This window comes from Juglans microcarpa x Juglans regia, chromosome 1D (genome assembly GCF_004785595.1).
Source record: "Juglans microcarpa x Juglans regia isolate MS1-56 chromosome 1D, Jm3101_v1.0, whole genome shotgun sequence".
Classification (NCBI taxonomy): Eukaryota; Viridiplantae; Streptophyta; class Magnoliopsida; order Fagales; family Juglandaceae; genus Juglans; species Juglans microcarpa x Juglans regia.
In genome coordinates this window covers 24,995,632-25,020,616 of record NC_054594.1, presented here as the reverse complement: position 1 = coordinate 25,020,616, position 24,985 = coordinate 24,995,632, and the positions used below count along the sequence as shown (strand labels likewise).

The 24,985-nt window shown below is 34.0% G+C and overlaps 2 protein-coding genes across 6 annotated transcripts; both read right to left on the bottom strand.

The window, feature by feature from the left end:
• Positions 1-1,458: 1,458 nt before the first annotated feature.
• Positions 1,459-24,724, bottom strand: LOC121254199 (uncharacterized WD repeat-containing protein C2A9.03-like). 5 transcript variants are annotated; one of them, XM_041154186.1, is made up of 11 exons: positions 24,582-24,724; positions 8,651-8,700; positions 7,701-7,839; positions 7,431-7,598; positions 7,220-7,306; positions 6,691-6,825; positions 6,372-6,482; positions 3,859-3,950; positions 3,663-3,768; positions 3,016-3,102; positions 1,459-2,262 (listed from the first exon to the last, which is right to left on the bottom strand). In XM_041154186.1, the coding sequence occupies exons 3-11, from the start codon at positions 7,830-7,832 to the stop codon at positions 1,849-1,851; spliced, it is 1,332 nt and encodes a 443-aa protein (XP_041010120.1). In that variant the 5' UTR covers positions 7,833-7,839; positions 8,651-8,700; positions 24,582-24,724; the 3' UTR covers positions 1,459-1,848. The 5 variants fall into 5 exon arrangements, with proteins under 5 accessions (XP_041010120.1, XP_041010113.1, XP_041010095.1 ...); XM_041154179.1 differs by having other exon boundaries at positions 7,701-7,859; positions 8,657-8,700; XM_041154161.1 differs by having other exon boundaries at positions 8,657-8,700.
• Positions 22,460-24,682, bottom strand: LOC121254189 (protein WHAT'S THIS FACTOR 1, chloroplastic). Its single transcript, XM_041154151.1, has 2 exons — positions 24,540-24,682; positions 22,460-24,181 (listed from the first exon to the last, which is right to left on the bottom strand). The coding sequence occupies exon 2, from the start codon at positions 23,955-23,957 to the stop codon at positions 22,494-22,496; it is 1,464 nt and encodes a 487-aa protein (XP_041010085.1). The 5' UTR covers positions 23,958-24,181; positions 24,540-24,682; the 3' UTR covers positions 22,460-22,493.
• Positions 24,725-24,985: the final 261 nt, after the last annotated feature.

Genomic DNA, 24,985 nt, shown 5'->3' with positions numbered 1-24,985 from the left:
ACGTTTGTGGGAGTATCATTTGCCATTCATTGACTTCTTGCATGAACGTTTGCGAGAGTATCATTTGCCTTTCATTGAGTTTGCATATAATTAGAGTGGTCATTTTGGTGTAAAGAAGACTTTAGATGTGTTTCATGAATATTTGTAGGAGTATTGTTTGTCATTCATTGAGTTTACATATAATTAGAGTGTTCATACTACTACTAAATTTTCACATTTTGAAATTGTTTATAAAGTTAATCTATTTACTCATTTCGATCTAATGTCTTTGCCTGTTGATGACAGGAGAAGTTTGGATGAACTTTTTCAAATTCTTGAACAAATTAATGATAATGCATATAAAATAGATCTTCCAGGTAAGTATCATGTTTTTGCTATTTTCAATATTACTAACATTTTTTCTTTTAGTGCAGGTGGAGATTCGATATCGAATTCTTTTAAGGAGAGAGGGAATTATGGGCACCAAGATGGATCTAGTCTTAAAGATCCTTTGCAAGTTCCAGATGGGCCAATTACAAGATCAAGAGCCAAGAAAATTAATGAGACAATATAAGGATTGGTGTAATCCACTTAGGACGAGTCTAGCAAGAGCCAAACATTCAAGATGAGCTTGAGAGATGAAAATCTAGTTTTGATTCATTTGATGCAAGCTATGGAAGAGGGCAACAAAATGATTTAAAAACTTTGGACACTTGAAGGCTTTCAATTTGTTTAATTCATTTAAATGATTTATTTTATTAATTTAGAATAAGTAGGTTTGAGGATGATTGGTCCACATATGTCTTATTTCTTATGAACTAGGGTTTTTGGAAATGCCTTGTATTTTGGCCAATGGCTTATTTGGAAAATTACATTTTAGGAACTAAAGTTTCAAGAAGTTACTGTAGCCGCGTTACTGTAGCTATGACACTATTCATCTAGGGGCATTTTGGATAAAATAGGCTTTGTTTTGGCCTAAGGTTAATTGGGTTTAGATATTTAAATACTTTTAGTCGTCCAACACAAAATTTAGACAATATTAAATTTTCATTGTAAGTTAAGTTTATTCCTCTTGTTCTTGATTGAACTTTTGAACTTATTAAAAGTAAATCACAACATTTGTGACGGTCCTCCTTGTAATCTGGATTCTTGAGATAAATTCTTTAACGAATCTAGATTTTAATATAATCTAAATTCTTGAAACGAGTTCTCAACAGATCTAAATTCTCCATCCATTGACTTGATTTTGACTTTCTTAGGTAAATTTTCAAATAGATTCAAGAGATTTCATTTTCACGAGTTCATATCAGTGATGTTATATCCTTCTTCTCTTGATCTTCATAATCCACTTTTATATATCAAAAATTTTATGTGCAATCACTTTTGTACACTCCACTATCGTGATTGACTGTATCACTTTTTTTAATATAAAATAATTATTTTAGTCAATCACATCAATAGAATACCCAAAGAGTACACAAAAATGACTGTATATAACAAAACCTCAACAATTCCATGATGTTATTTAGGTGGTCACCTCTCTATTTCTCATTTGGCTTTATCAAATGAATGAATTAGGCTCATTTGATATTTCCACAATCAACTTGATTGCCAAGAGAGAGAGAGAGAGAGAGAGAATGAGAAGATCATTTGCTTTCATGTAAATAAACAAGTATCACTATACACATACTAAGGTTCTAACCAGAAATAACTTATTCTTCTGTCCATCTTGATATGAAACTGACCTAACATCAAACGAAGAGTAAAATCTTCAGTATCTTGCTTTTTTTCTTCCCCACTTTTCATCCTCCTCCAACAATCCCGCGGTCCCATTGTAGGTAACTACTCTCTTGACAAATCCTTCACAACTCACAAGAGTGAATCAAGATAACCATATGTATGCCTTCTGTTATACTGTAACAAGCTTGCATATGTCCGATCCCAGATTCCTATATACAGAGATTCATCATCCGGACTCAGCGATACGCCTGAGATCTCTCCAAAGAAATCAATCTCTTGGCGCTTTTTGTAATCTGACTTTGTGCTATACACATGGACAAAATCTGCAGGTTCAGCCACCACCATGAACTGACCATCCGAGGAAAATCGAATTGATCGGACAGCACCCAAGTTACCCTTGAGAATTGCAACTGGAGATGATAGCTTTCTAATATCCCAAACTCGGCAAGTCTTATCCTGATTCCCAGTGGCAAAGGTGCGTCCATCAGGGTGCCAAGCAGAAGCAAAAGAGTAATCTAGATGACCAACCACAGTAGCAACAGTCTGAAAATATGTTAAAAAAACAATTCCATCTTGTCAGTGAACATTTTCATTTCTTACTCTTAAGCACCAGCAAGTTGCTTCTTTTAAATCCAGTTTAAATGAAAATAACTATGATGTTCACATAGCAGAGAAGATGCAACCAAGAGATAGCAAACAAGTATAGTGATTTATAATACACTTGGAACATATGCCAACCAGCACAAGGTGACAATGGTTGCCTAAAATATGACACTGAAAGAAAACAATTTAAAACTGGATTACATCAATGGTCATCTTGAAAAATATAAAAACCCTTCCTTCCGACAAACAGTGTAATGTGCTATTTGACAACAAAGAGAAATGTAGAAAATTTAGGGACCGTTACAATTGAAACATCCATTTCACTAGTCTCCTCAGTAAAAATGTCTATACCTAGGTAACCCTTAGGGCCTAGCTCAAGTGGTAAAAGCCTTGGACTTAGGGCCTAGCTCAAGTGGTAAAAGCCTTGGACTTGGGGGTATGCTCCCCCAGGTCTAAGGTTCAAATCCCATTGGGTGCAAACAATCTCTAGGAGCAATCGGACTAGGGGATTTTCCCCTTGAATTACCCGAGATGCACTTGTAGGAAACTCTTTGCCGAGGGCCTGTGCACCCCCGGGATTAGTTGGGATGCTATTCCTAGACACCCAGTGCGAATCAAAAAAAAAAAAATGTCTATACCTAGGAATGGAAAAGCGAAACACAATACAGTATAACATCATAACACTTTCTTTACCTTTCCGCTCTGTGAATCAACAAGCAATCCATCTCTGTGATCTCCAACAACAGTAATAAGCCTACGGTCTGGATTCATTGATGTATGCTGCATTAGAGTGAACCAGATGATTCATAAGAAAATAATTATAGGATCATGCTAGCTATGACTAGATTAAAAAGAAAAAACAGTTGTGTAGGTCTCAAATTGGCCATAGATAACTCAACATTTCGAAAAAAGCATCACACAGCACCAGCAGACAATACCCTCTTCACAAGCTTTGTTAGGTGTCTTTACGTTTTCCTATTAATGACCCATGCCCTCAATAATTTTTTTTTTATAAGTAACCCATGTCCTCAATACTTTTCAACGTTCAACACAAATCAATGAGTTGATGAATGTAAAAGTCGAAAGAAAATGTGGGTTCCTTGTCCAAAACTTGGTGTCAAGATATCAATTTGACATAAAAACCTTAGCCATTTAGCCTCATAACCTTTGTGACCATTGCAGTTAACCTTCCAGATTATTATCCTCATTTCAAATATTCGGAAATCAGAATTGCAACGATAATCACTAACATTTATCAGGAAAATTACAATCAAGAATATCAACCATTTTATTCTAAATACTTGAGAGACTCATTTATTCTAAGTACTCAAGAGACTCACATTCACTGGCCAGGGGAATCGGAAGTGATTCAAAAGCTGAAATTTCTCCATGTCATATTCTCTTACACCACAATCATTATTGGATGCCATGAAATTGATTCCACCGCTGCAGAAGAGTTTCATTACCAAATTGTGTTCCTTGAAGAACATAAGAGCAGCTCAACTGTTCTATTTGAAAAAAAAAATGTTATGATACCTCAGGCTGTCATATATTTCGATGGCATTTGTGATGGCATTATCATCATATGTGGTCCGGGTACAAAAACTAACTCCTTGCTTATCCAAACGCTGCAGCAATGGTCAAAATAAAATCTTCACACACAAAAATGTACATGTAATAGAAGTAGCCAAGGAAAAATTAACTGAATCTGATTATATATCCAAATCATTCAGAAAGATTTCTGAAGATTTTGTTTGTTTCCTTTTAAGCTTAAGAACTATAATGCTTTTTTGATAAGTAGCTTAAGAACAATAAAGCTTACAAAGGTATTCTAGAAACAGAAATCCGATACAGTGATGTAACTGTTGGACAGTAGGTGGTGGGAAACACTTTCTATCCTTTGATTGATTTGCTAGAATTTACATAGATTGGAATTATTGTTATGAGTAATCAGAGATTCTATTTAAAAACAATATAGATTGTTATTTGAAGGTGTCATTTTGTTATGAAGGGTATACCAGAAATAAAGGAACCTAGAAAGAACTGAATGGGTATGTTGATCTTATTCTGACCATTCAGCTACCTATTGAACCAATACAAGATGCATTTCTCAGGGGTTTCATCCCCATATTGTAACTATATGCTGAGGTTTGACTTAATCAGGGTATAATTTTACTAATGTTACTCCTAATCCTTGTGCAGTATAGTTAATCTGCTAGCAATATTTTCAGATTGTTAACCAATTTTATCATACATAATTTTGATGGATCGGATTGAGACAAACAAAGGAAAGATAATTGTATATGTATTGGGGACAATTCTAGAAGACCTTTTAAGTGCAAGTAGACAACTGGGAAGAACTTCTACTACAATCACAGAACACAGGGATGGTTAACTCAGGCATTACAGTGCAGAACTGAAAGCATAAGAACTTTTTTTTTTTATCGGTAAGAACTGAAAGCATAAGAACTGAAGGAGACAAAAACTGGATATCAATGGATTAAGGGAATTTCTAGTGCCACAGAGAATTAGGCCTGGTTTTTTTTCACAAACCATCTCATCTCATTTAATCATTACAACTTTACCAAACTCCCAAACAAAATACAAAAAACAATTCAATTTTTTTCAGGCATTGGATTGGTATTCGGGGTAACGTTCATATTGCTGCAGTGTGTAAAATGATTTATCATTATATTATGAGGTGTCTTTGGATGTAGAGAAATGGTAGGTGTTTTGAAGCTCGGGACGTTCCTTGGCCGAGTTGAAGAGATTCTTCTTTGACACCTTATTTTCTTGGGCTTCTGTTATCTCTTTGTAATGGGACTAGTTTTCATAATTTTCTTGTATCTTTATCTAGTTCCTGGTGGTTGCTAGGCATTTTCCGTGTATACTTCCTGTGTATTTGGGCTATGCCTATTGTTCTATCAATAAAATTTTATTCTTACTTAAAACAAATTCCAGAATGACAAGGCAATACTTTCATTTTCAACCCATCACTTGGTTCCAGCCAAATCTTGGTAATAGATAGATCATCAAAATTCAAGCCTCCCCAAAACCCTTGGTCAACAGTGACCAGTCATGTCCTCTTAAACTTAGAGTAGCATTTACTCCACACCTTATCATCACAAACAAGCAGCAAGGGAAAACGGTCTGATAGTAACGAAGAAGCCCCCTCTGAGATTATAATGGAACGGGGCTTCCCAGTCAGGAGAGAGAATGAATCTATCAATTCTAGAGCATGCAGAATAATCACTGTCGTTTGAACATGTAGACTTTCCTCCTACAAGGTCCTGTTCAAAACCAAATTTGGAGAACTTCAACATAGACAAAAATAACAGATCTTGCTTGACTCTCACTCGGATCACACACAGTCCACACCCTCATTGCCAACCCAAACACTTGACACCCACTTACAGTACACTTGTAAAAGAAGATATGCGCAATATCTACGCCAAAACTCTATGCGATCCGAGTGAGAACAATTCTCTGCAGAGGACAATGATTGGCAACATATTATGTCTCAAGGCCCTTTGAGAAAGAACAAAGAGGAAACGGTGCTCTCCTTTCTCAAGGAACCAGGCCTTACAGCAGAGTCAAGAAAATTTTGCACAGGGCCTCCTCAGAATTATGCTTTTTTAGAGAGTAACTTTTCCACTGATCAGGTACACTCTGAATTCTAGATTGCTGAATGCAGAAGCTGGTATGTCCTCCATAAATGAAAAATTCACAAAGAGTACTTTTTTCCACTTATGACAAAACTGGCAGTGAGAAAGTTATACCACTAGTTGCTTCATTTAGTGAAGGATTCTCTTCCTCTCCCTTTCTTCTTTCTTATATAGAATTTTTTTTTTTTTTCAGAAAAAAAGAAAGAGAGCTGAATAATGGGATATCCGCCCACATAGATCAAGGGTGAAATTGCACAAATGATGGGAAAGTCAAATGAATTCATTTCTATTTTCAAGACATAAACAAACATTTATTTTCAATTGTAGCCAATAAGTCTACCAATAACCACTATATACATGAAATGCAGCCAACATATGACTTACCTTACAAGTAAGCTCTCCTTGGAAGCCACCTGCAACTAGGAAATTCTCCTTAACCGCCAGTGTGCTGATTTGTGTCTGCATAAAACCTTCCAATAAACTTCCTGCGTGTTTCTACACAACAAAATAACATAACTTTGCATGAAATATATATATAAGATTAAAAAAAGCTATAAGCATATAGTAGCGGAATAGCAAACAACATGAGCAGAACAAAAGATATATCCAAACATACTTATGTAAAGCAATACAATTTTGTAAAAATGCTTTTGACAGGATAAAAATGTTAACAACTGTAGGATTAAAATAACGAAAATAATACCTCAGCAGGTGCTATGTGTCCTGAGAAATTGAGGATCTCAGACAAATTTCCGGTTAATGATGACCAGTGCATTACTGAATAGTTCGACAATAGATAGACATCATGTTTCGAAGTAGCCCAAATCAGGTTTCTTAGCTGCATCCCAATTGCAAAAAAGTGTCAACTGGACCATAAAATTGCATAACAAAGAGAATGAAACTCAGATATAACAGCGGTGAACATGGAAGGGGGTTGCGGGATTAAATATAGGAAAAAGATCTTACAATTCACCAGGAAAGAAAATACCAACTTTAAAGGGAAATTCTGAGCAGTAAAAAAAGGTCATATATCTGTGGGTGCTTTATTTGGTGTATACAACCATTTAAGGCAAGGAGGGAATATATAATACTAATGACATAAAAATCCTAATTAACACATTAATTAAAAATATTTAAAAAAAAAACAAAAAAAAAAAAAGGAAAGAAAGAAGCTCAAAGCAAAAGCAAACAAATCAGAAGATCACAATAGGGGCCTTGGAAAGTCCACAAACCTGGAAATGAAGGATTGTTGGCTTAACTGATCTCGTGTTGTGAAAAAACTCAAAGTAGTAACCACCCTTCTCCATTGGCTTGCACTCCTAACGCAAGGAAAACAATCGTGTCATTATATTTCGCAACAACTCCAAATACCCACAACCCCTTAGAGAAAGGCAGACAAACAGAGAATCAGAGAGAGACCGAACTTTAGAACAGGTAACATACCTTGTCTATTGATTCCCCAGAATTTGGAACATTCTCATAATTCCTGTACTGTTCGAGCCTCGTCAACCTATAGTTCTCCCTCGTTATATTAAGTCTATCCCATGGTATACCTTGAATATCCTTTCCCTTCCTGGCTTGGGCAGCCGAGGTATCTGTCACTCTGGTCAGCTGCAAATTATGGAAGAGAGTAGATAACTCAAAAATTGCCCATGGTATCCAAACCAAAACAACATAGGCATTTATACATATTCAGAGCTAAAAGGGGAGCACCATGTTATACTCGTCAAGACCCAACTCTCCACCATCTCCACCATAGACTTCTTCCTCGAATTCATGACCGAAATCTTCCATTTCCTGCTCATCCACCATGTAATCGGCTCCGTCCACTGCCTGGTAGGACATGCTCTTTCTGCATTCACGTACAAAACTCTGTAAATTAACCATAAAGAAAAGGAAAACCGAAAAGAATCAATCGGGAAAAATAATCAGGAACCCTATTGAAAATGAGTAACAACCCTAACCACTAGATTATCCCTATACGAGCAGAAATAAAATAAAATAAAATAAAAAATACATAAACGAATAGACAAACAAACATATAAACAGATACCCAGAAGGTAAAAATGAACTTGGGAACGAGAATAGTAATATAGAAAAACTAATGATGAATTTCTTGCTAGGGCCATTGCGTACAACATTCGAATTTGAAGAAATCGAAAGGATTTTAAAACGAGAAACATAGAATGCATAAATAATTGCAATCAGAAAAAAGCAGAGACCAACATATATGGGAAGCAATTGTAAATAACTACTGAAGAAACTTCACAATATATATCAAGAACCCCCCCCCCCCCCCACACACACACAAAAACAACTTCTCCTCGTCATAAATGACAAATTGAGGGGGGATATATGCCCAAAAACCACAATTAAAGCTAAAAACTAAAACCAAATGAAGGAAGATTGAGTAAAAATGAAGAAATATTGAGTAAAGATTGTGAAAATAGATAGTACGAAAATATAATTGAAGAAAGGAACGCCCCAACGCCTCAAAATACAAAAATGAAGAAACCAAGTCGTCGCGGGTTGAGAAATAAATTTGGGGGAAACAACTAATCGTATATGCTTGCTTCGCAAAACACTCAAAAACGAAAGAAAAATCCGGAAAACCCTAAAGAAAAAGCTAAAACAGAAGATGAGAAAGAGAGAGAGAGTAGAACCGATACGTGATAAGCTGAGAAGCGTCTCCGTCAAAGCGAAAGAGAGAGAGGAGGAGGGACCGAAGGGGGAAGAGTGGACAGTGAGTGAGGAGAATGGGCGAAGAAATCAGGCCACTTTTGCTGTAGCGAGTCGAGGAAAGGAACGAAGGAAGAAGTCTCGTGTCTATCTTTTGAGAAGCGAATGATGTTGTATCGCGGGGAGGAGAAAGAAAAGAGGTAAAAAAAAATTAAAATAATAATAAAAGAAAATTAATTTAAAAAAAAAAAATAGTAATAATTGGGGGGTGGGGAGTGGGGAGTGGGAGGGTGTTTCGATAGTAGTGTCGGCAAAACCGACTTTATACGCTGTGTGGGGAAATGAAACCGAGTTGATGACAATATGCACGCAACAAACTTTCCAATTAAACTATATTTTTAGATTTTTTTCTTTTTGCTTTTTCTTTTTTCTTTTTTTTTTTTTTTGATAAATTTTGTTTTCCATCTCAAAAAATTATTATCTTTTCTTCCTTTTTTTTTTTTTTCAAATTTCACTTCAAATTATCAAAATAAAATATTCAAAATCAACAATTTGATATTACATGCAAATTTTTTTCTCTTTTATTTTTATTTTTGGTAAATAAATTTAAGCAAGGAATGATATTTTTAGGTAAATTTAAGCAAGGTATGGTATTTTCGATAAATTTAATATAGTATTTTTTTTCTTTTATTCTTAAATGATATAAAGAAAAAATAGATAAATTAATGTATAGTATATTGTAAGATTTATTAAGTAAAATAGAAAAAAATGAGTTTTAGTGATGTATTTAGAGCACTCCCAATAGTTTCTTTTATCATGTTCTTTAAAATACGTCACCAAACTCACTTTTTCTATTTTATAAACTAATTTTTACAATATATCATACGTCATCTTATTTATATTTTCTCTATATCATTTAAATATTCTTTTAATATGATTTTATTCATTTCAAATATTTTCTCTAACTATCAATAAGTTTGCAATATCTTTATATATTTTGATATTGCAATATCTCTCCATATAGAATGTGATATAATTTTATCCTATGCATACAAAATAAAAATATATAAACCAAGCAAGAACTATAAATAAAATAAAATAAAATAGGATTATATTATGAGTATATTCTTAATAGATTCTTCAATATATGATGAGAAACCTGGGTATAAAGTGAAAATATGAGAGAATAAAGGAAAATAGAAATGATATTTGTATTCATAGAGTGTACAAGTCTCGTGCACTCTTATTGAAAAAAATGTGTAAATATGAGACCTATATAAAAAAATAATTTTTTTAATGATAGATCTCATTTTTTTTAAAATGAGTATACGAGATTTGCACATTTTAAAAACTGTATCTAACATTACTCGCTACATATAACGGGTGTACCGTAGACAAATGGAAATACATATGGGATACATAATCCATTGGACATTCATTTTGGATAAATATTTATGTTTTTAGGGAAAAAAAAAAAAAAAAACCGCCTTTTACACAAGCCATGGAGAATGCTGATGGACAATTGACTTTAAAAAATTTTACGGTTACATTGTAGTAAAGGATGAAGGGTGAAAATTGGGAAAAAAAAATGGTATTTCGAGCAACTAAATTGTTTTTTTCCCCCTCCTTTTTGGTAATTTGAGGTACAATTTGAAAAGGTGGAGTGAAAAATGAAATTAATCATAATTGTTTTTCAGTTAAGTTGAGAATAAATGTTTTTTTAGTTTTAATGATGTTCTGTTTTTTTTTTTTTAGGATTTTCTTTTTTTTTACATTTTTAATATTATTCCATTTTAAGGTTTTCCTTTCTCTTTCCCTTTTATTTTAGTTTAAATCTTAATATTTATATTAATTTTTCTTTCTTTCTTTTTATTATTATGTTGATTTTTTGTTTTTACTTTTGTATATTTAGATTCCGAGTCTTAAAATTTGAAATTTGCAGGTTCCTTGTTTTGGTATTTTTAGGTTGCCTTCAGTTTTCTAGTTTTAAGTTTCTTTTCATTTTTTTTAAGTTATTGTTATTTTCATTTTATAGAGACGTGGGTACCGTATCGCATTAATCATTTTATTGACGTGGCACTTTATATTGGAATTTTGGAAAAGTAATCAACGAAATTAGAGTAAATTTGAAGTTTCTAAAAAGTGGTAATATTGTTTACAAGTGATATAAACTCGAGAACTACTTATCAAAATTCTCATGGTTATATTGATGTATGGATATTATTTGGGAGAGGTTAGAAACGTTGGGTCCGGTCAGTTTTTCCAATCCGGACTGACCAGCCGACCGGACTGAACGGCTTACAGCCCTACTTATACCTTCTAATAGCGTGATGACACTTTATCATCTCAAGAAAATTAGAACAGAACTATGTATAAGTAATCCACATCATTCTCCTATCTCTCTTTCTCCCCTCTTCTATATGAAGTCGAACGCTTCTTCCTTTCAAGCCACACCTCTCAAACTCTCTCTACTGAAGCTATCTTTTCCTAGATGTTGCTCATACCATCGCCTGCTGGAATATTTGAAAAGGGGCGGCTACTATGCCGCCCCATTTTGACCGCTGGGCGGTATGCCCAGCATAATTTTTTTTTTTTTTTCATATTTTTTTAACATATTTAAATATATTTAAAAAATAAAAAAAATACATAAATACACTTAAAATCACTTCTTTAACTATTAAATAAAAAAAATAAAATAAAAAAATAAATTTTGATTAGATGTCAAATAGAGATGTCAAATTAAGGAGGTAAAGTAGACTTTCTCATTTGAAAATTTGGAATTTGGTGGACGAGGGACTGATGTGGATTACCTATGACCAGTTCCATTCTAGATTTGCGATCGTGACATGTCGTCCAGCCAAGTGTAAATCACCAGCTTACGCCACTTTTCACTAGAATTAAACTTTAAATAGTTATATTGATATGTGATATTATTATATTTTCTTAATCAAAACATTTGAAAAATTGACTACATAACTTGAATAAAAATCATAGCACTAAACATTAATATAAAATTATCAAAATAATAGCTTACATTTTTACTCCAGTAAAATGTAAAATGCTCTTATATTAGTTTCACTCCATTTTAATAATATCACTTTATTAATAATTTTATTTTAATATACATACGACTACATCCCGCACTTTAATCTTATTTTTATCTTATTATATGACATTTTTTTATCACTCTTGAATCGACATTTATTTATTTTAAAGAAACATAAAAAATAATAGAAATGTCTCCGCATCATAAATAAATAAAAGTAAGATAGAGGTGTGGTAAGTAGAATTAATTTTCCTATACATTATGTTATTGTCGTTGTTGTTGTCGCTATTGTTATTATTATTATTATTATTATTATTATTATTATTATTATTAATATTATTATTAGAGTTAGTGCAAAATCAAATACGTGTCCTCTATGCTTGAATAATGCCGTGTGATGTAGGTCATAAAAGATGAAATCAAATCCAAATTAGGATCCCAAGATAGTCTTAAAATTCTAAGTGAAAAGTTTATGTCAAACATAAAAAAGAGACTGATAGCTGCAAGTCTCAAGATGGGTTTGATGTGAACGGTAGGAAGAATTGTGATGGACGGTTCACGAGAATGGAAAAATATGGAAAGCATTTCATTTAAATATTACTATTCAAATATTATTATAAAATGCGTTACTAAAACAAGGCTTGCATTCTTAGGTTTAATTTTAGGTGATATATTAAAGAATACTATTTTATTTGGCATCATATTCCTCTAACATTTAATATTGTTATGTTAGGACTCGTATAGCATCCAAACATCTATTATTGTTGTCTTATTAGAGTGTCATTTGTAGTTTTATATTATAGTCTTTTGGTCTTTGGTAGTATGGCTTCATAAATTTTGGTAGGGGATTTATTATTTTATATTGTTTGGGATTTTAATAAGTCTATATATGGCAATACGTGGATATTCTTAAGGGTGTAAAAAAAAATTGAAAAACAGATGGAATCGATCGGTTCGTAATCAATCCAGTCCGATACTGATTCTTAAGAATTGAAACCAGTTCTAAACCGGTTCAATATTGATTTTTATATTTCAAGAATTGGTTTGAACTGAACAAGACTGGTATAGTTATATATTTTTTTAATTTTTTATATTATATATAAAATATTTTTTTTATTTAATTTTTATATTATAGATAATTTTTTTTAGATTATAATATATATAATATATGCTAAATTGTTAATTAATCTAACATGAAATTTTAATCTTATTATTCATGTATATTTATCTTATAACTAATAAGTTAATCTTACTAATAAGTTAGACACTACTTATACTATACTAGTATAATTAGATACTAATGAATTAGTAATTGTTAATAATAAATATTAAACTTTAACAATTAATTAGGCTCGTTTGGATAGTGAATAATTGTTAGAATATTATTTTTTAATATTATTATTATTTTTGAATTTAAAAAAGTTGAATTATTTATTATATTTTGTATGAGAATTTGGAAAAGTTGTAATGATAAGATGAGATGAGATAGATTGAGAGTGTTTCTATATCCAAACGAGGTGTTGAAAAAATTATAATACTAAACTTATATAATGTCACATATATAAACAGTAAACCTGAAAAATTAGACCGAACTAGATTGAAATTGAAAAAATAGAGAAAGTTTCGATTTCGATGATGAATTGGTCTGTATCAATTCTTAAATTTTCAAACTGGTGTATACCAACTCAATTCCAAAATTTGTTCAAAACCGGACATATTTGGACCGATTACACCTCAAGATTTTTTCTTAATTGTTGATAATTATCATTATTTGTTATGAAAATTATGGAGTGAGAAATTTTTTCTTTTATCCTTAGGGATGTAACTGGTCTAGTTCGATTTAGTTTTGGAGAAATTTTGGAACCAAATCGTTATGCATTGGTTTTAGAAATTTAAGAACTGATATGAACTGATTCATCACTGAAACAGAAACTTTCGATTTTTCAGATTTCGGTCCAGTCCGGTCCGATTTTTTGTTTATACATGTGGCACTATATAAGTTTAGTATTATAATTTTTTCAATAATAAAATTAATTGTTAGAATTTAGTATTTATTATTACCAATTACTAATATATTTATGTTCAATTGTACTAGTATAATATAAGTAGTGTCTAACTTATTAGTAAGATTAATAAACTTGAAGAATAAGACTAAAATAGTATAATTAATGTCTAATTATACTAGTATAAGTAGAGTCTAACTTTCATCAAGTGTTATATTAAATTTATGTTATAAGATTAATAGACTTGAATAATAAGATTAGAATTTCATGTCAGATTAATTAGCAATTTAACATAGAATATATATAATATAATATACAAAATTAAAAAGATATATATACCAGTCTGGTTCGGTTTAAAACAATTTTCAAAATTTGAAAACTAGTACCACACCAGTTTAGGGCCAATTTTGGTTATTAAGAACCAGTACCGTACCAGACCGAACCCACCTTAGTTATTTGTTACTATCTCAAGATTGTTTCTAAGTTTTACAAAAGAGTGTTGGATAGGAAAATGGTTTATACAGTTATAGAATATGGAAGTCATGCACACTTCTTTTGAACATAATTAAAGAAAAACTGAAACCCACATTAAAAATCTAACTTTTTCAAGATAAGCCCTACTTTTTTTAAAAGAAGTGCGCAAAACTTACACACTCTAAGATTGTATCTAGTATTACGTAAATATATATCACATAAAGAAAACGCTTTTTTTATATAATAGAATTAAGACTGTTCATCCGGGTCGGGTTTTTTTCCGGCCCGGTCGGGAACCCGGATAACCGGGTTCTGGTTACGGTTTTACCCGGGCCGAAACCCACATGGTGAAAACCGGATATAGCCGGCCGGGATCTGGGTATGAAAGTCGGATTCTGTATTAAAAAGCTGGTACCCGAGTTTGTATAAAAAAGAAAAAATCTGACTTCAGCTCCAAACTTCATTTCGTCGCTTATCACTCCCCCAACCACACACACACACTCTCTCTCTATAACGCGAAACCCTAGCCACGAAACACTAGTAGCCACCGTGTCTCTCTTTCATTCTTCACTCCCTACCTGTGACCACGATCTGTCTCGTCGTTGGCCTCAAAGATTTTCCCGATTTCCTCATCCGTTTCTTTTTCTTTTCTAAGCTGCCGAAACCCTCTCTGTTTGTTTTCTTCATCCTCGTGCCGTCGTCTTCATCCTTGGGTATGCTTTCTTCTCTCTGTTTGTTTTTTTCTCTCGTTGTTGATTTTGAGTTTGTTTTGATGAGAATGTCTGAATATTTGAGGAGTATTTTTTATGGGTTAGATCCTCGTGCCGTCGTCTTCATCCGTGGGTATGTTTTCTTCTCTTTGTTTGTTGATTTTGATTTTGTTTTGATCAGAATGTTTGAGGAGTATTTTTATGGGTTAAAATGTCTCGGTATTTGAAAGATTATGATGGGCTTTGTTCAGCTGATGAGAAGCGTAAATCTTCTCGTTGGTGCTGTGATTTGGATCTTCGATCAGTTTCCTCTTTTGGCGATTCTTAAGTTTTAAGGGTTTTTTCCCAGAAGGTTCCTTTTTTGACCCTTTCATTTGCTCCCGCAGATATATTACTTATGAGAAGATTGTCAATATGTAGTAAAAGTAATAGATGCATTCAGCAGTGACTATGCTTTTGATGCAGAGAACAGGGTGTGGTGCAGGATTTATGTCATTTGTTGGTAACGCAACAATATATATATATATATAGTAATGCTAGAGAGAAGCCATTGTGGCAGTGCACACTTTGCACTCACTGCATGGCTACTTCTAGTTGATTGTTCACAACACTCACTTGGGGAGATGTGTGGTCTAGATGATGCCACATCATGTGTGCAAAATGGATGCTCCCAATAGTGACTTCTATCTATATTTATTCATATATATATATATATATATATTTATAGGCAGATTGCTTGATGGGTTGAGAAAATATTTAGAAGTCTCTTCTTTGGAATAGTTGACAGTTATGCACCCTCGTGTCTGTAGCATGTGTATAGCTTTAGATAGCTGAGCATAGCCCTTTGTTTCTTTTACTTGCATTGTTGTGTCTGTCTTTGTGGATAAGGTAGGATAAGCTATAACTCTCTTTTGACATAACATGGAACTGACTTCTATTTCTGCTTATCGCTTGCAAGAATTGTAATTAATGATAATGTCATAAATTATAATGCTTCATATGGTCTTCTAAAGATAGCATCATCTGCCATGATTCTTTGCCTATATGTTCCCAAAGGTAAAAGTATTCCATTCCATTCCTCCATACCATATTGGTTTAGCAATGAGTTATGATATAAACAGATGCTTGATGTTTCCCTGTTTTGATGACAATGTTTGAGGAGTATTTTTATGGGTTAGATCTGGATTTTTACGACATAGTCTCCTTTCAACTGGGACTGTAAGCTTTTAAGTTTAAAGAAACTTTCTAGCTTTTACAGATATTGGCTCTTTTCCTTGGCTCCATTGTCGATTCTCTTCTATTAATTTATATAACTCCTGCTTTGCTTTATGCTTTATGCTTGATAACAATTTTGGCATTACAATTTTGGTGTGAGATTAAAAGACTACATAGCTTTTCTAACTATTCAAAACTTTTGTTTTTTGCAGGATCTCTTTCAGTCATTCAAATCACTTAAAGTTGATACTCGGTGTGAGATTAAATAATTGATGGAAGACCATGCTAATGATTTTGTAATTCATATCTTGTAATTTTATATTTTGTAATGTAATGTATAAATGACAAATAATGTAATATATATGTAGGGGATTGCATGCATTTTAGTTTTTCATTTTTATGTACTTTTATTATTCTTGACAATGTTAGTATGATGCTTTTTAACTTGGCTTAGACAAATTTTTCATAAAATACAGGCTTTTATAAAAAATTATGATTTTCAACATTTTTTAAAATAAATATAGGCTTTTAGGCTTTTACATGAAGGGAATTATGCTCTTCAACATGGATTTTTCTTGAAAAGTCTTTAATATAGGCATTTAAAAAAAAAATTAGGCTTTTAAATTGAAATATGGACTAAAAAAAAAACCGGGTATAGTCCGGAACTCGGATTTGCGGGTTGTAAAAATCCAGATTAATCTGAGTTTCGGCCCGGGTCATAACCCGGGTATATCCGGGCTAGAACCCGGTCCGGATTTAAAATCCGGGTTCCGGGCCGAGTATACCCGGATACCCAGTCTGGGACCCGGTTGAACACCCCTAAATAGAATAGAAAAATAGATTCCTAAATCAATATTGTTCTAAGGTATATGATGAGAAAAATTAAGATTACTTTTCTATGTGGATATGTAACAATTGGTAGTAAGGACTAATTATTATGAAAATAAAGTCTCACAAACTCTCCTATTTCCTTTGGCCACCCCAACACAATCTTGATCATCCCTATTTTGCCTCTGAAGAAAACCCAAGACAACCAAAACCCCCTTCTTCTCCCTTCCCCCTTACCTCCAAAGCACATCCATCGCCACCATATCGAATCGACCATTCCTCCTCCCTCTTTACTCCATTGATACTTTGAGAGCTAGACAAACAAATGACCTAACTGTAAATGGCTTCCATTTTTCTTTCACCCGCTCAAAAATATACTTAACAAACAACTCAATTCGAGGAAGGGTTGCAAGCTGAATACAACAACATGAGCATGGTGGGTTGTGAATGAGATTTTTTTATGAAGAGTACAGATGAACAAAATCACTGTTATCTGAACAATTCTTTCTTTAGCAATATATGTTTGCTAGATAAGAAATCTATATGATCCAACCTCCAAGTTTTGTTTATCCACAATTTCCTCGATATGTATGCAAGCTTTCATAAAAGGCTCATTATGGACTAAAATGGGTATTGCGAGCTTGGTCTTGACTTGGGTTTTATGGATTCGAAATTAGATTCATTTCCTTTCATTTTATATATATACTGCTAATTTCATTAATTTTTAAAAAATAAACTTTCCAACCTTCAACTAATAGATGCTTTGCATTATACACAAAAAACAAAATTGACATATTACACCCTTCAACTATCAAATCTTAACAATTAGAACCCTCATCGAATTTTGACTATTAAGATGGATTGAAAATGAATGAAATCATGATTATTAGATTTAATGGAGGGTGCACATTAAAGAGAGAGAAACACACTTTTTACATATATACCAATTATTTTTTACTTATCTGTCAATTATTTAATGTCACATTAGAGAATAATAAAAGTGATGGAAATCTCTCAAAGTTTTTGACTCTAGGCTTAGAGTGGGAGATAGATAAATACATGAAGTATGCTCTGGAACATTTGTTAAATACATGAAGTATGCCATGGAACATTTGTTAAATACAGATCAGCATTGTCCATTTTATGTGCATATTTATCTCACTTTAGACTCTTAATAATTATGGATGATCCAAATCCTGATGAAATGATGATTCTCAATAATTCCCCACTTCTCTCTTTCTAGAAAGAGAAACTCCCGCTTCTCTCTAGAAAATTTTCTAATCTTTTCTAATCTATTTTTCCATAGAAGAGTTATCCTCATCTCCTTTTATTTTTTTAGTACCTATTTGTGTATAAGTTTCTTTGTTGGTGTTTTTAATCCCTCATTTCCACTGGCTCGATTTTGGTCAGATCTACTGCACTTTGATAACCGACAGCTTGCAAGCGCCCCACCACGCAACCTCATAGTTGCTGATCTATTGGGATGAAGTGGAATTGTGGTGAAAATCTCAGCTTGTGATACTCATGCATGGTTTGTTCTACACATGGCTGTCACGCGCCGTTGCGCCAAAATGCATCCAACGTCCCAAAATGCGTCCAATGGCTATATGCGTCGTACTAGTAGATTCGCTACCTCAAGATCTTTCAGATCTAACCCACCCCATCCCACAATCATCAGTGTGTGGTCTCCACACACCGCCCTAAAAATTTGGTCAGCCACAGTCCAAGTCATTCGATGCCGATCTTTCTGTTATGTTTTCTCTTTCTCTAACCGATAATCTTGAAAAAAGAATACGGATCTCTTAGAAAACATCTTAGGTCGACAAACTACTAGCATGAGTAACTTGGCCATGAAAGATAAAAAAAGGTTAAACAAATAATAACAGTTATTTAATGAAAATAATTTATATATTTGTTATTCCATATCATGAAAAGAGAGAGGAATAGTTCCGTCGAAACAACCCCTAAACATTCACAAGATTTCACAACACGAAAGTTTCATGTTCTCCTCATTACCAGGTATGAAAAAAAAAGGAAAAAATACACTTCAACTTTTTTTTTTGATAAGTAGAAAATACACCACAACTTGCAGCCTAAACTACCTACATTTTTCAATGCTCACCCCTTGTTTAGATCTGATCATTAAGGTAAACAAAAAATGGGTCACGTAATATAATTACAATGGTCATTAAAACTGAGGGTGCAAATTGAGAAATGTTGGCAGCTTATGGTACAAATTGAAATCTTTGGTACTTTATGGTGAAAAATGAAAATGGGAGATGCTGTATATGGGTGAAAAATTTTCCCCTACCAAAAAAGAAGTGACCAATACAAAGAAGTTGGATCAAGACCATTAGGGCTCATAGTGAAATGAGTTGAATAAAATATTATTTTTAATATTATTATTATTTTGATATTTGAAAAAGTTGAATAGTTTATTATATTTTGCGTTAGAATTTGATAAAATTATAATGATGAGATGATGTTTGTATTCAAACCAACCAAAACTTCCGAAATTTGTGAGCTGAGGTTCATGACTAATGCAATAAACTTATTTCTGTATATTTTCCTATATATCAGGTAAGTAAATATAAAGAAATCTACTGGATGCAAAGAACTATATTGAAGAAAGAAAAATATTGTTAGGTAGAAGCATGGTCATGATCATATGAAAATGACAACTGATCAGCTATGGTCTCAAATGTGTTTAGGACAACTAGTTTTTTCAAGATTTTTTAGACAAATATTTCAAAAAATAAGTGTGAAGACCCTTTAAGCTTTCAAATTTTGTGGATTTGGAGGGGATAATATGGTTTCATAGGAGAAAAGTTTCATGCTTTTAAAACTATATATGGGAAATAGGCAATGCTACTAAGAAATCTTGGTAGAACTTGGATTTGCTGGAACTCATAGGCTTTGAAAGTATCTGATTCATGCGGGTCACGACTCACGAGTGTCTTGGCTTCATCATATAGCCAACATAAACGAATTACATAAATATGTCTTCAGGGTCACAGAAACCAATAGAAAAACAATTAGATAACAGCTCAGAATATGTATGAAACAGTAGACATTGCACTTTTGGGATTTAATAAAGTCAACAAATATATATCCACCAGGAATCAATGATCTATCTTTCTACCATCTAAAAAGAAAGGGAGTGGGGTCGATGTTATCGAAAAATGACCACCCAAATCTCAAAATCTCATAGAAACAAAGTGAGTAAAAATGGAAGATACGGCCTTACCTCGGGTAAAATAAGGCATATATATGTTCCATGTCATCAAGTAAACGAAGACATGGTCTTCTACTACCACTCAAGCACCAAGCCGAGAAACAAATCCAGCCCAATAAATTAAGAAAAATTCTATTCACTATACTACCATCTCACTTTCATTTTACTAAATATGATGTGACACAATTATCACTATTAAATAATCATTTATTGCATGTTTCTTTATCATTTAATAGTGAAGAATGTGCCACATACTACTTAGTATGATCAAAATAAGATGAGAGAGTGGTATATAACATTACTCATTAATTAATAATATCCACTACCGGCTTTCTTTCAAGAACTCTCACCTTAAAGTCCCATTTGGATACAAAAATATTTTTAACCCATCTCATATCATCATTACAACTTTTTCAAATTCTCATATAAAATATAATAAATAATTTAATTTTTTCAATTCTCAAAACAATAATAATATTACAAAATAATATTATGACAATATTTTATTAAACTCATCTAAAACTGTCTCATATCATTATTCAAACGAGCCCAAAGAGTTAAACTGAGCTGATATTATTATATTCTTTTTTCTTATTGTCGCCAGACTTGGACATTCTGCTTGCCCCACCACAGAACCTGATGTTCTTGAATTTCGATAGAGTAGGGTTTCACTCGAATATTGCTTTCTGAACAGAGGCAGAATAATTCATTGTTGTGTCACAAAAGACATACATAAGGATTGAAGAGAATTCTTCATGGTGATCTCTTAATGTAATTATTCGCTCATATATTCATTCTTGTCATGTTTTTCTTCCCCCCTTACAGAAAATCAATGACTTCTCATATAGACATTTGCAAGGGGCTCACCTCTGTATTAAACCCACAGTCCATTAGAAAAAGTAGCCACGCTGATCCCTAGGGCCTTTCACTTCAACAATCTATGCTTCACCTCTGTACTCCTGATTAAAGCGCCAGAGCAACAAATCTGGCATTCCACTGGACCAACTTCGGTAGTCTTGAGCAAGATGTCAGCAGAGTGAGGCTAAACAAGGGCCACCAATGCATTATACAGCTGCCCGAAGATCGGTGAGGGAATGCCTGTTCCAATTAACTCCCCTACAAGCTGTTCCCACATGGCATTCCCATGACATGATGAGGATATCCTCAGCCATGCCATCATGAATTTTTTGTAGCTGAGATTCTATACAGCTCTTTCTCATCAGATAAAAGCTATCAGTCTCCAAATCTAAGGGTGCAGAGTCTGTAAAATGGATTATTTCTTTCTCAAACATACTGGCAGGCAAAAGGACCAAGGATCATAGGCAGATTGTGATTCAGGTTAACAGACATATCAACTTACTCTAAAATAAGGTGAAAACTGATTAAAGGACAAGATTCTTTTCCACAGATACAAGAATGTTAAGACAGTTGTTGTATACTAAAACAAAATCCCTCAGACATCTAAACTGGGAGACCTCTTATAGGAGCATTATGGATTGAATCAGGTTTCCCTAAATACCCATTTAGTTTCCCTATTTGCTAATATATTTGTAACAAATACTTTCCCCAAGAATAACCAAAGATGTTTCCTGGAAGAGTTTTTGATAAAGAACTAGAAAAGAATTGCTTCTCTCTCTAGAGGATAGAATTCCATCGAAAGCAAACCCTTCCTATGCCTTATTAGCTATAGTTTGCTACAATCAACAATACTTTCACCAGAGGAACATTTTGACATTAACTTACAGGAAATAAGCATCTCTCCTATCTTCTACAGTGCCATATCCCAGAAGACCTATTCCTTCATTGTTGATGAAAGTAATAAATGACAATAAACTGAAAACATGCCTGAAATCTGGTACGGAAGACATTTGGTGCATCAGAAAATATGATGTCCCACATCAGCAGCCCGAAAATAGTCAACCAAATGCCACTTCACGGATTAACATTGTACACTTGATACTAACAAAAGACAGAAGAATCCGAAGCACCAATGGACTCGTGTATTCGTGTGCCATTCGCATTCTACCTTTCACACAAAAGTTTGAAATCATGGGTCGAAAGACTCGAGGCACCACTGGTTAATGACTGGAACTACAGATAGATTATGGTCCATATTCTCTCTTTACAAATACTCTGTTGGCACGATATACATCAAATGACCTACAAAGTCCAGACTTACGACTAAAGATATATGCAACAATCCAAATTTATGTATGTCACAATATTGAACACTAGGAAATCACTATGCCTAACTTTTACCATTTTTCTGCAAGATGTGTACGCTGCAAGATGTGTACGTTGTTTTGACATTCATAGTTACCAAGGTTCGAAATTTGCTACATCCACATCATTAAGAAGAGAAGTAGAATCTGCTGTCCAAAACACCCCATTCTCCATGTGGCCAAATGATTCGTTGGTCTCGTCACCATCAGTAACATCATAATCCAAATATGGATCCTCATACTCGAACAAGTCATCCAAGCAATCATCATGGTCATCATCACTGTTGTCAACCTCATAAGCATCACCATCATCACCATCACCAGTGGGATAGCTATAGATCCTAGCCTTTCTCTTCTCTCGTCTCATCCTCTTTCCCTCCCTAACCAGTGCCATCAATTGTTCTTTAATGGCCAAAGTCTCGTCCTTCTCCAACAGGGCTCCTTTCTCATCAAAGCCCTCCACCAAAAACACAGAGTCCCTCTGCCCTTTCAAACTCACATAGAATATCTCTGGGTGCCTCACAATCATTCCCCTCAACTTGTTAGACAGCCCAAAATCCTTCCTGAAATGAGTCAAGTGGTCAATTAAAGTCCTCTTCTCAATTGTCATCCCTAACACTTCTCTCACCACTGCACAAGCTCTTTTCTCTGCTTCGATGGACTCTTTCACAAATGCCCCCACAGAAGTATTATAAGGGCACACATCGGGCATTTCCCTGAACTTGATCAAAAAATCCTGGTGCCGTCTCTTCAAGTTCAGTCCCCTTCGAAGTCTAAGCTGTTTAAATTTCAAAGGCCTATCTACTATCAGCCCACGCGAATGAACTTCAGGAGAGGGTAAAGGCTTTGCTAAGTCTTGATCCCAAGTGACAAGTTGAAGCGCACAACCGTAGGAGGTATCCACAATTTTAAATTTGTCAGGGTGGTCATTGCATAGACGGGAACGGAAATTAGGGGGTAGGCCAAGATCTGGAGCCAGGTGAACCAACTTTGACAGAAGAAGCCGACGGTGAGAAGAGAGCATGAGAAGTTTCTGGAGTTTGGCTGCCAAGGTCATTGAGATGGCTGATTTGAGATTTAATTCCTGGGTGGCAAGAGCTGCTGCAGCTGGGGTTAGACGAACACATAGTTGAGAATATGATTTTGTTGCATTCATTGGTACGGGTGCTCTTGGGACTGGGAAGATTTCAAAAATTAAAGGATAACGATGAATCATTGAGAGGATGGAGCGAGGCTTTGGAAGGCAAAGGTATGATCGGCATTTCGAAACAATGCGGATTGGCAAAAAGTGTTTTGGTTTAGAAAGGAGCAGTGTTTTCAGCTTTTGAATAAACCGAATCTTATTTTGCTTCACAACATGCCGGTCTAGTGAAGGACTTCGAACAATTTTGAGTGATGAACAGGAAATCGAAATGGATAGATTTCTGAAGTTCTTATTATTCCTGAAATATTGGTTACTGTTAGCATGAAATGAAGGAGGATTCCTAGGGAGTAAACTAGAATTGAGGAAAGAGATTGGCCAATCCCTTTGGGATGAGAATGGCAGGGACAATGCCATTTTTCAAACTTGTCGTGGTAACAAGCTTTAAATAAAGTCTACACCTTGTGGAAGGAGGGTAAAAGTAAAACTACCACGCGATTAGATAATATGACACCATCAGTCTCACTCTTTCTTTCTATTAGATAACAACTTCAAAATTCTTTCCCAATAAGGCTTCTTCTTCTAGAGCAGGTATTCTGCATGAACATGGAGCTGGATCTTGTTGTAGCTTTTATTTCCATCTGTAGAATGAAATTCAATGTTATATCTATATACGATTCAGGTAGATATACGCCCATAAACTACAATTAAAGCTAAAAAATAAAACAAAATGAAGGAAGATTGAGTAAAAACGAAGCCTTTGTGTGTAAATAGATAGTACGAAAATATAACTGAAGAAAGGAACTCTCCAACGCCTCAAAATACAAAATTGAAGAAACCAAGTAGTCGCGGGTTGAGAAATCAATTTGGGGGAAATAACTAATCGTATATGCTTGCTTCGCAGAACACTCAAAAACAAAAGAAGAATCCGGAAAACCCTAAAGAAAAAGCTAAAACAGAAGATGAGAGAGAGAGAGAGAGAGAGAGAAGAACCGATACGTGATAAACTGAGAAGCATCTCCGTCAAAGCGAAAGAGAGAAAGGAGGAGGAGGGAACGAGGGGGGAAGAGTGGGCAGTGAGTGAGGAGAATGGGCGAAGAAATCAGGCAACTTTTGCTGTAGCGAGTCGGGGAAGGGAACGAAGGAAGTAGTCTCGTGTCTATCTTTGATAAGTGAATGATGTGAATCGCGGGAAGGTGAAAGAAAAGAGGTAAAAAAGTGAAAATAACAATAATAATACGTTCGACCCATCTCGTAGGGAGAAGGACCAACAAGGGCGGGGGTTAGGATGATCCCAGCAGGACCCTGTCCCACCCCCACTCTGTTTCACATATTAAAAAATATTTTTTTAAAATTTATATATATAAATAAATATATTGTATATATATTCAATTTATTAAAAAGATTCAGTTATTATATTATCCTAGCCTCCTATGTCAATCTTT